General features: G+C 49.1%; 4 protein-coding genes across 4 annotated transcripts; 2 read left to right on the forward strand and 2 right to left on the reverse strand.

The window, feature by feature from the left end:
* The first annotated feature begins 387 nt into the window (after nt 1-387).
* Nucleotides 388-2,480, forward strand: KVR01_010678 (uncharacterized protein). Its single transcript, XM_044787512.1, has 5 exons — nt 388-961; nt 1,024-1,238; nt 1,309-1,485; nt 1,540-1,935; nt 2,090-2,480. Exons 1-5 carry the CDS (start codon nt 561-563, stop codon nt 2,356-2,358), a joined length of 1,458 nt encoding a protein of 485 aa, XP_044640837.1. The 5' UTR covers nt 388-560; the 3' UTR covers nt 2,359-2,480.
* Nucleotides 2,481-6,177: 3,697 nt separating this feature from the next.
* On the forward strand, nt 6,178-8,174 carry KVR01_010286 (uncharacterized protein; the record flags this gene model as incomplete). The annotated part of the gene is made up of 7 exons (XM_044785992.1): nt 6,178-6,304; nt 6,375-6,699; nt 6,775-6,905; nt 6,965-7,283; nt 7,344-7,560; nt 7,614-7,896; nt 7,957-8,174. 7 exons carry the CDS (start codon nt 6,178-6,180, stop codon nt 8,172-8,174), a joined length of 1,620 nt encoding a protein of 539 aa, XP_044640445.1.
* Nucleotides 8,175-8,330: 156 nt separating this feature from the next.
* On the reverse strand, nt 8,331-9,917 carry KVR01_010461 (uncharacterized protein; the record flags this gene model as incomplete). The annotated part of the gene is made up of 1 exon (XM_044787818.1): nt 8,331-9,917. One exon carries the CDS (start codon nt 9,915-9,917, stop codon nt 8,331-8,333), a length of 1,587 nt encoding a protein of 528 aa, XP_044640620.1.
* Nucleotides 9,918-11,092: 1,175 nt separating this feature from the next.
* KVR01_010180 (uncharacterized protein) lies at nt 11,093-12,277 on the reverse strand (the record flags this gene model as incomplete). The annotated part of the gene is made up of 2 exons (XM_044794149.1): nt 11,093-11,755; nt 11,798-12,277. The coding sequence occupies 2 exons, from the start codon at nt 12,275-12,277 to the stop codon at nt 11,093-11,095; spliced, it is 1,143 nt and encodes a 380-aa protein (XP_044640339.1).
* Nucleotides 12,278-14,913: the final 2,636 nt, after the last annotated feature.

A 14,913-nucleotide genomic window follows, 5' to 3' on the forward strand; every position in this document is an offset into this window, starting at 1 on the left:
GAGCAGATCAGTTGATGAGGCTGATTACGAGTCTGTCGAATCTCAGGTACCTAGGTATTGGCTGAATTATCTCCCTTTGTCGTCGATTATCACGCTCGTACCTAGGTATGCTACCCATACTCGAACTGCAAATCGTGACGGTTCCCGAAACAAAAGAAAAAAACTGTCCCGTCCGGCAGGTGCATTCTGGTGTCCCCAAACAGTGGCCAAAACCACCCTGGGCAGTGAATAAAGAGAAATCAGAGGTAGTTAGGTGGAGTTTAAGCCTAAAAAAGTAGCCGAGCTCCGGGTAGATCTCCGCCACTGCCATAACAGCTGCTACTAGTAGTAATCTTCCGATGCACTGTAAGCAACGCCACTCGATATGCGCGATTGCAACCCAGCGATGGCGCGATAAGCGGGACGCATAGGATCCACCCGAGTCTGCCATCAAAGCTCTTCTGTCATTGAGCCTCGGCATTCCGTGACGCTTCTGCGTCTCCGTCGATTTTCATCTTCTCAATATTGCCACAAATATAGAGTAGATCCACTCATCTACTGTTAAGTGTTCTTGATCCATCATGGCACTGTCCAGGCTAAAGACCGCGGTCTGGGGCCCTCCCTCGGTCGAGCGGTCTCTACTCATCAAGCTGGACAGCACGGTCCTCATCTACTTCTCGCTCATCTGGTTCCTCTTCGGCATCAATCGCGCCAGCTATAGCACCGCCTATATCAGCGGCATGAAGGAGGATGTTGGTTTTCAAGGCAAGGACTTCAACTACATGTCCACTATTTATCTGGTTTGCTACGCAGTCATGCAGATGCCCTCCACTGCGGCTTTGACCATTGTACGGCCGAGATATGTCTTCGTGCTGGCAAACACGGTGTGGAGCGTCTTAACCCTCATCACCTTCCGGGTCGAGCACGTGTGGCAGGTATTCGTGCTCAATGGCTTCGAAGGAGCGTTTTCCGCTATTGCCTAGTATGTGGCTCCATCAACTTCCTCGTCCGCAGGCATTTTGATATGAACTGACGTGTCTGCAGCGTCGGGGCGCATTTCATATACGGTTCTTGGTACAAACAGTCCGAGCTAGGGACCCGGGCTGCTGTGTTTTGTGGCTTCGGCAACTTGGGCAACATGGCCGGAGGGTGGATCCAGGCTGCCTTGCTCGCATCACTTAGTGGGAAAGGCTCATTACCACCGTGGAGATGGATGTTTATAGTTGTCTCGGTGATGACGATACCTTTCGCACTGTTTGGTGAGTGCTCAATACCCAGCGCGACGTTGTACACGCAACAATCTTTCAGTACCGTTGACCATCCGCATAGGTTGGTTCGCCATCCCTGATCTACCACACCACAAGTCAGCACGCTTCTTGACTGAAGAGGAGAAGGAGTGCGCGATCCGGCGCCTTGGCGAATCCCGAAAGACCACTTGGGACCTGAGTGTCTTCCGGCGCGTGCTTTTGAGCTGGCAATTCTGGCTGCTTCCCACCGTGTTCATGCGTAAGCCGCCTCAGATTCCACCTGTGAATCGATAATGAACCTAACATCACACAGTCTACTCCCTCTGTGTCCAGTCGCTCACCAACAACGTGATGCAACTCTGGATGGCTTCGAGGGGCTACAGCGTTATCCAACAGAACAACTATCCTACTGGCAAATATGCGGTGGCCATTGTTGCGACGCTGATCTATACCGTTATATCTGACCGTATTCGATCTCGCTGGGAGTGTTCCCTGGCTATCGGCGTGACTTTCGTTGTTGGAAGTGCCATACTTGTTGCACACCCTGCCAACGATGCTGGCTATTTCTTTGCCTTCTACCTTTTAGGGTCGACATTTGCTCCACAGGCGCTTTGGTACACATGGATGGCTGACTTGACGGCGCAAGATGTTCAGCTGAGAGCCATCACGACCGGCTTCATGAACTCATTCGATTTTGCCTTTGTGAGCTGTAGGTCTTGTTTCAAGAAGTTTCAGTCATACATGTTCCCCCCCTTTCTGTCTGAGACCGCTCAATCGACAACCCCTTTCCAAGCGTATTCTCCCTTCCACGTATTTCCCACGTCAGCGATGAACGTGGAAAACAAAACTGACAACTTTCGCAGGGTGGCCAATCGTTTTCTATCCAGTCACGGATGCCCCTGACTACAATAAAGGATATATCTCCAGTCTCATCACCGGCGCTCTAACAATTCCGATAATACTTTTGATAGCATGGTTAGAAAAGAAGGGTAGGGCGAAGGGGGAGATCGGAAGGGTCTTTGAAGAGGATCAAGATGGACCGCCCTCCGACGACGAAACCGCTCCTGTGAACAGGGTCAAAGACAACAACAGCGTCACTAATACGTTGCCTGCTCCACCACTGGCAACTTGAGCATAGGTACTGCCGCACGGACAATCATCCATTCATCAACGCAACCGAGCTTGACCATAGACATACTGCGCTCGAGAACATGATTAGAACCAAGAGGATAGAGTTCAAATGATTTACACATCCACCTTTCATAACCGTTGCAACGGGTTTTTTCTTTCCACCAGCCCTGTTTCTTTCCAAGTCAGCCCTGTTTCTGTGGCCTCTGCACATCTCTCATTACTTCCCTTCCTCTCTTGAAACACTTGTGTCTTTTTCTTTGACATCAGTGGGGTGTCTACACCATGCATGGCATACTATCAACAATCTCAGCGTTTTGCTGTCCGTCATTGTCGTCAAAACTGGAAGAGCCGACATATTGATACCACGCCACTGGAGCAGCCGATCTAAACTCTGCAGGAACCACCCCAAGCAGAGCTGATTATTTCCTTCATGTCGCCGCGGCAACTCCAGGACTTCTGATGCAGCCAGTTGAGACCTCTGTGATGAGAAAAGGCGACCGAAATTAAGCCTCGGAGAAGATGAGATGGGCCTTTCTGCCGTTATTTAACTCCGGAAATACTCACTCACGAGAATAGCACAAGCTTCACATGATCCGGGCCTCGGTTCAAGCACCTGGCTACAGGCACCAACACACGCGAGCATTTGGTCACTGAGGATACCTAAGCAGACTTCTGGAATTTATTTCTATAATTCCACAATACTGGACAGTCCATTATACAGTCCAGTGAGCTTCAGCCCCCCCCCCCCTGCCCTCTCTTTTACAGCTTAGCCTTGCCCCAAGTCCAAGACAGTACTGGAGTGACGGCTTTGTCAAATGGTTCCCATCTACAGAGGCGTGGGAGCCGGGGTAGGGCAGTCAGTGGGTGTCTCGGTAAATAAGCCCCATCCCGTCTGGAAACACAGTCAGCAGGCTACATGGAATGACGCGGGACAAACGGGCTACGGTCTGGAGACAGTAGACTTACCGTGCATTGCATGCAGCTCGTCACAGTCGGGCAGACTGTCTCCGTGACCGGCTGCACGACCATGCTTGGACATCCGCACTCCAACACAATGGGACCTATAATTGTGTTAGTCGGGATTCGTCCGAGAGTCTCCAAAATGATCCATCGAATTATGCAGAAGGGTAAACTGACGGTCATCCCAGCAGTTATTAGCCCAAGTAGCGCAAGCCGTGGGGCAGCCGGTCGTGGCCGTTATGGTCTGCGTGGGCTTGAAAGTACAAGCCGTTATGGTAGGGTAAGTGGTTGTGACGGTTATCCACGTGGCTGGTGGTGCGCCTCCGGGTGGCGCGCCTCCTGATGGGCATGCATCTCCTGGCGGTGCACCTCCTGGTGGGGCGCCTGGTGCGCATATTTGTCCCTGGGCCAGAGCTGTCACGATGGAGCTGTCGATACAAATATCAGCGACGTCTGCCTGCGAGAAGGGCATCAAAGGCCCAAGAACGAGTAACAATCACCTCAGGAGCAGGACGGCAAGGGAACTAAAGGACTGCATGATGAACGATGCCTGATGAACAGCCGCGGTGACACGAACTGTGATGTGATTTAGAAGGACAATCAAATTCGGCTGGTGTGCTCGCAGTAAACCTATGGCTGTGGGTGCGACCAGATCTACGCCGGCTATATATATTCTTGCCATTCACGTGGTAAAGACAGAGGCATTGCAGGTTTCATGGTTCTAACGGTCCCCAGCCCGATTAATTTACCCGGTCCTGTTGTCTGAGTTCGTGTCACCAATGCCAAGCCATGGAAGGATGGAGAAGGATGAATGTAACTCGGATGAACAGGGAGTTCTGAGTGTAGCTGGGTAGTCAGAATTGTGGAGATGAAGCACAGCATGTGTTCCTTCTCCTAAGGAGGACGCACGACGATTGCTTCCAGACCTGCCGACTGGACGGGGTGGGTGAGCCAAGAAAGCCTTCGCATGAGCAGTGCAGGTCGGGGAAGTAGCTCAGAAGGATTCAGGCTGCGTGCATAAATAAGAAAAATATGCCCTTATTCGGCGCGCTTCTGCCTACATATGTACCTAGGTATAATATGCGACAACTTCAAATTCGGTAAAATCTATGCCCACCTGGGCAGGTGGGCAAGTCATGTACCTACCTAGCTCAGGAGCGGGCTGACAGAGTACAGTATGAACGGATATCAAATTCCTTCCAATGTCCACGCTTGAATAAACTGCTTACCTTCTCCCGGTGAATGTATAATGGGCCTCGTCAATGCGGCCACCGCTCACACCGCATTTCGGGCTCTAGCGGACGCTGCCTATCCTTAAGCCACAAAACATGTATTTTGAGCATGAAGGCGTTGTATCCGCTAAGCCCCCGAGGTCGATAATTTCGGTTAACTTGCCGTGGAATGGAAGACTCGATTCAAGTTGCATGGTGGTCTCGTTTCTAATTCCCATACATATAAAATGTACGTGGCGCCTTCATACAGTGGTAAACGCTCAAGACAACTTGCATAGTTGATCAGCATTAATGGTAACCATAGATCCTTCCAAGCGCTGGGTCTTGAGTGCTTGCCACCGTATGAAGGCGCCATATATGTCCTCGGACGTATACGGAATAGAAGCGAAACCACATAGATCCTTTCTGAGCCGACACATACACCACGTGGATGATAATCAACTTAGGGTTGTCTTTCGACAACGCCATGCATTGAGAGCACGGGTTTCTGAGGCATTCCCTAACTTTGACAAGCAACTCGATTTTGATTTTACCCGCGATACTCTTCGACATACTCCGCCAGATGTGGCCAGAAATAACAGTATCACTTCCCCATGAGCACCCAAATCAATGATGGTCCAAGTGGTCCCTAGTTTGTGCACGAAATCCTCCCCCATAATGCCAAGTCATTCCTCGTACAAGAACGGGAGACATGGATGCGGTATGATCGTAATAAACTCAACTACGGTAAACTATCGTGAAAGCATCTATAGCAACCCAAGGTTTCTTGTTCTTGCACTTGCGGCCCATCTTCCATCGATTATTGAAGACGACGTTACATTTTCAAAGTTGCACAGCCACGCTCTCAGTGTCACATCATCGTCGCCCGCAGAATCGGAGGCGCTTGCTTCCCACGAACTGAGGGTGTGCTTCCATCACCCCGTTTCATATTCGCCCAGGCGGCGCAACGATCTCGGGTCGGGGATGCTGCGAACGAACTATATTCAAATCAGATAATTTACCTTGCCGTGCGGGGATAACGTCGACGACGGGATAATCCGATCAACTCTATAGGTCCAGCCGTCTAAGCGTTCAAGGTTTGGCGAGGAGAGACCTACGTGCCAAGTATGCCAACCTCCACGGTCCGCACACCACACCAATGTTTTTGTTTCTTGACCGTACTACGCGATTCGTTTGCTGACTCTGCTTCCCCAGTCACGCGTCTGCCGTTGGCCCACCCGCATTGCTACCACCCTCCTCCATCTTGAGAGCTTTTGCAATCTGACCCCGCAAGCAAGCTCTCTGTAATAAGCATAAGTATCCAGCTAGCTCCTTAGGGTCGAGCTTGGTAAAGTCTTGTTTATTACTCGATCAACCTTCCAGATCTGCCTAGGTATGGCCGGCAGAGTTTGGGAGGACGCTTAGAAGGATGGCGATCTATTCGTGTTTGTATAAGGCAAGCGTGGATGCCTCCGTCGCTAGAGTTTTGCAATAACTGAGCATGAGTTTGCCATTAGTGGCGAGATCGTGAAGCAAGCGCTAAGCCGAGCCCTTTTTTCACATACCAGCCTCGCCGCCGCCAAACTGAATTACAATACTCATAATTGAAAATCCCATCCAATACTCATTGATTCTATCTTGGAGTTGTCATGGGGCACTCAAAAACCCCTTCGGTCTCCGAGCAGGTGGTGGGGCGTGTCCCAGAACCCCCAGAGACTAGAAATTGGAAGGTGAACATCTACTGTATCGGGGTCTGCTTCGGAGCTCTTGCTCTCGGTGAGTTGACTATTCTGGATTGGACTTTCACATCATCTTCCAGCTCAAGGACTCACTGTGCCACCCACAGGTTATGATGTCTCCGTTATGGGCGGCACATTGATCCTTCCCGCCTTCGAACGCGATTTCGGCCTCCGGAATAAGAGTCAGAAGGAACTCGACGACCTTACCTCAAACATTGTGTCCTGCTTCCAAGCAGGGATGTTCTTCGGTGCGCTGGGTTCACACTTCGCCTCGGAACGCTTTGGCCGGAAAAGATGTATATTCTACGCCACCATTGTCTTCATGTGCGGAGCTGTAATGCAGACTGCTTCTCATGGCCTTGTTGGACTTATAATGGCTGGAAGAGCGATCGCAGGTATCGGCATCGGTGGCACTGCTCCTGTAATTCCCGTGTAAGTCAGCATGTGTCTCCAGCATCTGGTTCACAGCATTAGCACGTCCAGAGGTCTGACGCTTGAGGCTCTCAGTTACATTGCCGAGGTTGCACCACCCTCCATTCGTGGGAGATTGGTTGGGTTCTACGAGATAGGCTCACAGGGAGCCCAGATGTGCGGCTTCTGGGTTAATTATGCCGTCAACAGGACGATAAGCTCGGGCAGTAAGTCTATTATGTTTGTCGAGACCAAGATGTCGCCGTGTACGGCTGACAGTTTCCAGCTCCGGCCCAATGGCAGGTCCCTCTCGGTCTTCAGCTGTTCCCTGCCGTCGCCGTGCTTGCAGTCGTGCCCTTCTGTCCAGAATCCCCGCGTTGGCTTGCCAAGAAGGACCTATGGGAGAAAGCCGAGCATATTATTTGCGACCTCCGCCAGCTGCCTAACAACCATCCATACGTCATGAACGAGATGAGTGAGATCCGTGCTGAGGTCGAATTCGAGGCACACATCGCAGGCCTCAACCCTGGAACTTGGCTTCAGTTCAAAGAGCTGTTCAAGAAGGGCATTCGCAACCGCATCGGCATTGGTTTATGTCTGATGATGTATGACTCTCCACTTCCTTCTCTCCATATCAGAATCGTTTTATTGACCTAGATAACTAGGTGTCAGAATATGACCGGTGTGAACATCATCACGTACTATTCTCCGCGGATTTTTTCCACCCTCGGCATTGCCAGCACTGATCTGAAGCTTTTCGCAACTGGGTTCTACGGTGTCGCCAAAACACTCGGTATGATAATCTTCTCGTTCTATGTCGCCGACTATCTAGGTAGACGCAAGGGTCTCCTCTGGGGCTCTGCTCTGGGCTGCATTCCAATGGTAAATCCACGCATTTTCGCATGTACCCTTTCTACAATACTAATACTTCACAGCTATACCTTGGTGGTTATGTTATGAAGAATGATCCTGAGGCTGCAGCAAAAGCTGGCGTGACTCAGATGTCGGGCTGGGGATATCTCGCCATGGTCTGCGTCTACCTCTACGGAGTCATCTACTGTGCCACTTGGCAGGGTATTACATGGCTCTATGCATCTGAGATTTACCCCCTCTATATTCGATCTCTTTGTATGGCGCTTACCATCGCCGACGAGCGTCTCTGGTCTTACGTTGTCTCCCGCTCCACTCCATACATGATCTCAGACATCGGATATGGCAGTAAGTGCAACAATCCCTCATAATTCGGTCTTAAAATCGCCTACTTATCGAAAATCACAGCTTACTTCTTTTTTGGCGTCCTCATGGCCCTCATGGGAGTCTGGGCCTGGTGGTGCATTCGTGAGACAAAAGGTGTCCCGATTGAAGAGATGGACGCGCTCTTTGGAGCACCTGGTGCGAGACATGCGCATCGCTCTGGGAAGGACGCGACAGACCAGCTAGATGACGAAAAGGCTGAAGCTGCGGAAGTTGAGGATGCCATTATCGTAGCAAGGTAGAGGTTATATTAGGGGATTCTTGGAAAATGAGCAGGCTGCCAGATAACGAAGACTTTCGACAGCTCGGTCTGGAAAGGGCGATCACAAAGGCTTTGCAGCTACGCCGGAGCAATTACAAGTTGAGCAAGTCTCCCAATTGAAATGAAAGCTTCACCATTAAATCCGTAACTGTTTGCTCGCAACTCTCAAGCGGCATTTGACCGGCTCGTCACCGAAGTTGGGGGTACCAGGGGCAGCCACTATTGTGAAATGGCAGTGGTCCCTGGTCAGGTCAACGTCCAAGCCTTCAAAAGTATCGTACCTTTGAAGCAACCTGACTATGACGAATCCAGCCTCCGTCAACGCAAATTGCTGGCCGATACACAGTCTAGGTCCTCCGTTGAAGGGCACATAATTCCAGCCAGGCCTCGCCGACTCCCACCGCTCCGGCACGAACTCATCGGCGTCGTCGCCCCACAAGTCTCTCCGCCGATGCATCACATGGGTAGAGAAGTTGACTTCAGTCCCGGCAGGCACAAAAACAGGCATGGTACCGTCGTGGCCACCGCCCGTCGGGAGAGTCGTGTCCTTCACCGCCATCCTGCTGTTGAAGGCGACGATGCTGTGCAGACGAAGTGTCTCCTTCATGACATACTGCAGATACTGGCAATTCTTCAACTTTTGGAACGTGATATCCCTCGCCACTGCTTCTGAATCCGTCGTGTATTCTCCGAAATCCTTGAGGACCACGGTTCGCAATTTGACCAGCACGCGCGGGTTCCGAACCAGACAATAGAAGACCCAGCTCATCAAGCTCGCCGTGGTGTCGCGGCCAGCTGCTAAGAGACCCAAGACTTGCTCTCTGACCTCGGCCTGGTCGGCACATCTTTCTCGGAGCGTGTTCAAGTAGTCGTATTTGCCTTCACGTTTCGACATCTCGGCTAGGCTAATGGCGTCGTCCACGAAATTGTTGAGGATTTTCATGCAGTCTTTCAACTCTCCATTCCCGTACAACCAATAGAGGCTTCTCAATCGCATCCGGACGCTGAGTGTAGCTTGGACACGCTCAAAGGCCCAGTGAAAATCGTGCTGAAGTGGTTCACCGTTGTAACGCGCAAGCAGAGAGTTCGTGCTATGGCCAAGGAAAAGCTCTGTCGCGCTGTCGATGGTGAGAGACGGGAATAACTTTGCCAGACCCACAGGCTTGGTCCACCCTTTCTCATCGAAACCCGGAGACTCGATGCATGCTATCAAAGTCCGGACGTGCTTCTCTAGCATTTCCAGATTCGAAATGTTCTCTCTTGAGAAGATAGGCCTGACGGCCTCTCTCGACGAGCTCCAGGCTTTACCATCGACAGCAAAGATACTGCGGCCCAGCACTACTTTCAGATTGGTCTTCCGAGCTCGGCCCATCGCAAAGTCGTTGAATTGAGTGGCCAGTATAGCCTGTACGTTGTTTGGTTCCGCAGTGATCAGATTAGATGTGCCGAGAATTTTGACCCCGAACGTGTTTCTCCTCATTGCTTTGAATCGGTCCATCAAAAACTCGGGGGTTCTCTGATCTCTATCAGCCTTTAGACCGGCTCGCACCAAATCTAACCCGAAGGGCCATCTCTTTGGTTCTACCAACACTGGGCCACAACCCAGGACTCTGATACGTCGCGCCCGAAGAAGAGGAGTGATGAAAAAAGACAAAATGATCCGGTAGAGTATTAGCGTGCAGGAGCAGCAGAAGGTGACAAACGGTAGACTCATCGCAGCCATGCCTCATCGATTCCTGACACTTGAGTCTTGAATTACTGAGTTTCTAGGTGACAAGAAAGCCTCGTAAGTGGCAGCTTCAGATCCTAGTCCACTCAAAGTTTTAGATACCCGGATACCCTGATGGAACTGCGAGTGACTGCAGGATGTCACAGTTTGAGTTTGTCATTGGCTACAGTAATAAAAGAAACCGACGCATCTCGTGTTCAAAATCTAGCGGGCCATAATTACCAATTCCTGAATGGGCTATCATATAGAACGCAACGTGCTGTTTCTGGCGGCAACTATTGGTACGATCAATGCACCCCCGCCGTTTTCTCCCCACAGTCGAGTGTGCCCAGGTGGGTTGCGACAGGGACCAGAAACAGAGGGGCTCATTTTCACAACCCGTGGGAGCCCGAGTCAAATCAAAAAGCACGCCGGCCGGGGTCTTTGACGCCCGGCAGTGTGCGAGTCAAGCTTACCGTACCGGGAACCTATGGGCTTCGGCAGCGGTTGTTTCCCAGAATGAACAATTCTATTCGTGGCAATGGTTCCTCCTCTGGTAACGAATGATACGCGTTCTAGTAAAGACCGCCGTCAAGACGGTGCCCCTTAGCCTTGTCTGTGCGTTGCAAGGCTGAGGCCACAAGCACCCGTCGTTAACCATAATTATCGACACTGTATCTTTTTGAAGCGCTGTCTTGAGCGTTTACCACCGTATGAAGGTGCCATGTATGTCCTCGGACGTATATGGAATAGAAGCGAAACCAGGTAACGAATGGTACTTAGCTTCTAATTACTTAGCCAAAGAGGCCTCTAACAACCTTATGGGTAAGACTACCTGAGAAGGAATTTCTCCATAAGTCTTTTCTATATAGACAGCATTAAAGCTGAGTATCATGACAGAGTTGATTATAAGGCCCTCTGTGGGAGCCACTCTAGGGTGCAGTCAAGTAGGAGTGAAGTTGAGTGATTGATTAAGCTATGAAGTGCTAAACTAAGGTTTTAGATAGGTCATTGGTCTTGAGCGTTTACCACTGTATGAAGGCGCCACGTACATTTTACATGTATGGGGATTAAAAACGAAACCACCCCCTAGATAGGTCGTTGAGTGGCTGACTTGAGTGGTCACTCTGACCTTCTCTTATGCCCACCAAAGCACGGTATGGCCGCCAGAAGCGCTCCCCTGGAGACTGCTAGAGCCCCTCCCTGGGGAACAAAGTTAGACTAGGTCCGTTGTGCTCGCCTACAAAAGCATCATACAGCTGAAACTCGTCCACGCGATCGCGCAGGTCACCGTCCCACCCCCCTGGGCCACCACCGCCGAGCTTTCCTGATTCCCCAGGCGCCTGCTTGAAGTCAAAATGCCAAAGCGTCTTCGCCAGGACCAAGCTCATTTCCATGTAAGCCATCGTTTTTCCCAGGCACGCGGTTTCACCGAACGAAAAGGGAATGAAAGCCTCCACCATTCTCGCTAGTCTATCAGGATCGGTATCGTCGAGCCAGCGCTCAGGCCGGAAGGCGAACGGCTCTGGGAAGTATGCCTCGTTGTGCATAATGCAGTACGCGCTGATCGCCACTAGTGTCCCGCCAGGAACAACGTGTCCGTCGATCACACAGGGCTCTTTGAGTGAGAGTTGGCGGTCCACTTCGCGCCAGGGCATCACCGTTGTAGGTGGCGACATGCGGAGCGTCTCATCGATGACAGCACGCAGGTACTTGCAACCGAGGAGCTGCGGCCCACCCCGTATGAGGGACTCGTCTGAGAAGGCCTCGCGGACTTCGGCAGCAAGGCGTGCGTAGACAAGAGGGTAGCGAGATAGGTAGAAGAAGGCAGCGCTCAGGGCGCAAGAGGTTGTCTGACCGCCTGCGGGAAAGAAAAACAGAGCCTCAGCCCATACTTGGCTCTTTTCGATCGATTTAAATGGTGCTGAATCGGACTCGTGATGGCTTCTCGATGCAACGGCCCAGAAATCGTGCCTTTCCAGATTCTCTTTAATGGCAGCCCGCCTGTCGATGATGTTCTTGAGGAGCCTCTTTGCCGCGAGAAGCTTGGGCATATTGAAGAGCATGACAATCCGATTCAAGGTTCGAATGGCGGGCCATGCCATGTACACACTGTGGATCGTGTTCATGTGCAGGAATATGTCAATAAGAACCCTGTTCTCCGACTCAGTTTGCGACGCAAGGTCGACTCCAAAGCCGAGCTGAACGGCAATGTCGCTGGCAAGCCGTTCACACAGGGGCGTCATGTTCACCGGGCCAGCCTCGGCAGCCTGGACGAGCTTTTGGAGAAAGATATCGACCTCGGACCTCATCTTCGGCTCGAACCTTTGCAGGGACTGGCTCGAGAGGACACGGCCGTAAACATTGCGCTTCATCCGGTGAGGTTCCGGTTCCACCGTTCCCAGTACATGCGGGACAGGACTGAACGATGTGAAGGTATACACGTGTGATTTGCGAATCGAGGCAGGCTGGCTTATTAGATCTGCTTACGTCGTTATTGGGTTGCTCGGCGAGATGCAAGGCTACTGAAACATGAATTAGGCGCTGTATTAGCGAGGTACTTGCCGCGAAGAGCCGCCACCGTGTTGAATACAAGGCGATTGGGCCCCTGTCTGTACGCAGGACCATATTTCCGAAAGTCGGAATGTGCTTTGAGATGGAGCCGTTTCCGCTTCACCTGATAACCCCCGTAGGCATCGGTGAGCTTGGCGATGAAGGGGCCTGGGTATTCTCGAAGAGGGTGGAACGCGAGCCGATAGCTCACGATGGAAATGACCTTCAAATGGCAATTCGTTAGCGGGGCTGCCAGGAAGACCCGAATACCCAAGTACAGCTCTCACCAGCGGTAAGATCATGACCACAGCATATTTTGCTGCAACAAGAAGCGTATGGGTCAGCTCCATGGTTTGTTGGTGACTTCTGTCGCTACGAGGACAACGCTCGCTGTTTTCCATGCACGTTGCCAATTGTGGAGTATCTGGAAGAGTTACTTTGAGTGTCGATTCAGCCCTAGAAAGGCAAACACAGCTTGAGGGCGGAGATAAAAATCTTTCGCGGCCTCTACGGGGCCCAGAGGATTTGTGCAGTTGAAGAGCCACGTGCATTCCCAATCTTGGAAGTCAGACTGCCAAACGAGCAGAGCCATTAATGTACGCCCCACGCTCAGAGAGCTATCCCAGACGTGTTTGAGCTACAAAAGTACCTAGCACTGTGTAGGTCATGCCCATGTTGTCGGAAGATCGCCCCCCCCCCCTCTATGCCCCTATTCCTGGTGGTCTTGTATGTCAGCGACAAAAGTACGCATGGTCAAACTTCAGCGGGAAAATTATCCGGCTCTGCCGTGTCCATCTTACAAGGGATATTGTGCCCGTGCCTTCCATGGGTGCCGCACCTACGTCGCCGGCTACAGTTCCGCTGGACGGATTCCATGGTCCTGATACCTAGTCTCGCTGGTAGAATAAGTCGGTTGCGCGTTCGCTGCAATGTGCTATTGACATCACATAATTTATTTCACATGTAGTTGAATGCTTCAAAGGGCCTTCTTCTCTCGACTTTCGTGGTTGATCGGCCTTCACAGCCGACAAGGTGAAGGCCAGAAGCCATGGTGCTTTTCGGACTAAACCACACGAGGTCGAGTGGTTCGATTTGCAATATCGCATCCACATATCGACTATAGTAGCATCGAAGGCACATGGAATTTCTCTTTGACATTCATTATCACCTTTTATCATTAGCATCATATTTATTATTAGACATCATATCTTTTAATCTTATTTACCTAAATTCTAGTGGTTTTATTTTTTAATCCCTATATATATTAAATGTAGCTTTAGCTATACTATATTTTTCCTTTATATTATATAACTATCTTCTAATTTAATTATTTATTTCTTTTTTAATAGTTTAAAGCTTATATATAAAGTTTTTAATAGCTTTATATATATCCTTATAGTTTTTTTATAAAGGAACTTTAAATTTTTTTTATTATACTTTTTTATATTATTAAAAGTTAATAGTTATTAATAATAAGAGTATAGATTTAAAGGAGGATAAGTTTATTATATTTTTTTACTTTTTATAAATTATTTTTAAGACTTTTTTAAAAGTTTTAATATTTAATTATAAAAGTTTTAAAGGTAGTATATTATAAATTATTCTTTTATTTTAAGTTTTTAAAGTTAGTTATATATTTAAATAAGGGCTATAATGTTAGTTTATTTAGTACGAGTTTTATTATAAGGTGTATATATATATATATATATATATTTAAAGGGATAATTTTTAACTAAGCTTTTTTAATATAATTTATTTATATAATAATTATTTTTAAATTTAGTTTTAATATATAACTTCTTTATAATATTAATATTATTATTAAGATAATACTTTTTAACTTTATTTATATATTATAAAGTTAAGGTTATAAATATTTATTATATTATAATTATTATTATTAATATTATATTCTTTTTAAGTGTTAGGTTTTAAGTACTTACTATTATATAAAAGTACTATATATATCCTTAAATGTATATAAAATAGAAGTGAAACTATATATATTAAATGTATATATGTATATAGCGCCTTTATATAACGGTAAACGCTTAAGACCTTGCTCAATTCCTACCTAGGGTAAGTATGTTCAACTAGTGCTAATAAGAAGTATTACTTCATTTCTATGAAAACCCTAGTAATAGAATTATGAGTAAAATATACCGTAACGTGAAACATAACTTAGATTTCTGATCACTAGGTTCGTTATTGGGTTGGTGATGACAAACGATGAGTGAATACCTGGTGCTGAATGTTTTTGTTCTGCTTTTAGCCGTGGTGTTCAGCCTGCTGGGTCCCCTACCACTCTCCTCTTTGCCAAGCGATCCGACGGGTGCTTCCAGCTGGGCACATGCCTACCCGGGGTTCAGGCCTTCCGTTGCCCCGTACGCCTTGCTCCAGCAGTGGGCGAGCAGAACCGAGACCCACAGGTAGATAGATATCTATCTGTACGCAGTGC

This window comes from Diaporthe batatas (assembly GCF_019321695.1).
Source record: "Diaporthe batatas strain CRI 302-4 chromosome Unknown Contig00013, whole genome shotgun sequence".
In the NCBI taxonomy this organism is placed as follows: domain Eukaryota; kingdom Fungi; phylum Ascomycota; class Sordariomycetes; order Diaporthales; family Diaporthaceae; genus Diaporthe; species Diaporthe batatas.

Coding starts and splice junctions, on each gene's coding strand:
- KVR01_010678 (XM_044787512.1), top strand. CDS start 561: ATGGCACTGTCCAGGCTAAAGACCGCGGTCTGGGGCCCTCCCTCGGTC. Junction 1,239..1,308: donor GATACCTTTCGCACTGTTTG/GTGAGTGCTCAA, acceptor CCATCCGCATAG/GTTGGTTCGCCATCCCTGAT. Junction 1,936..2,089: donor CGATTTTGCCTTTGTGAGCT/GTAGGTCTTGTT, acceptor CAACTTTCGCAG/GGTGGCCAATCGTTTTCTAT.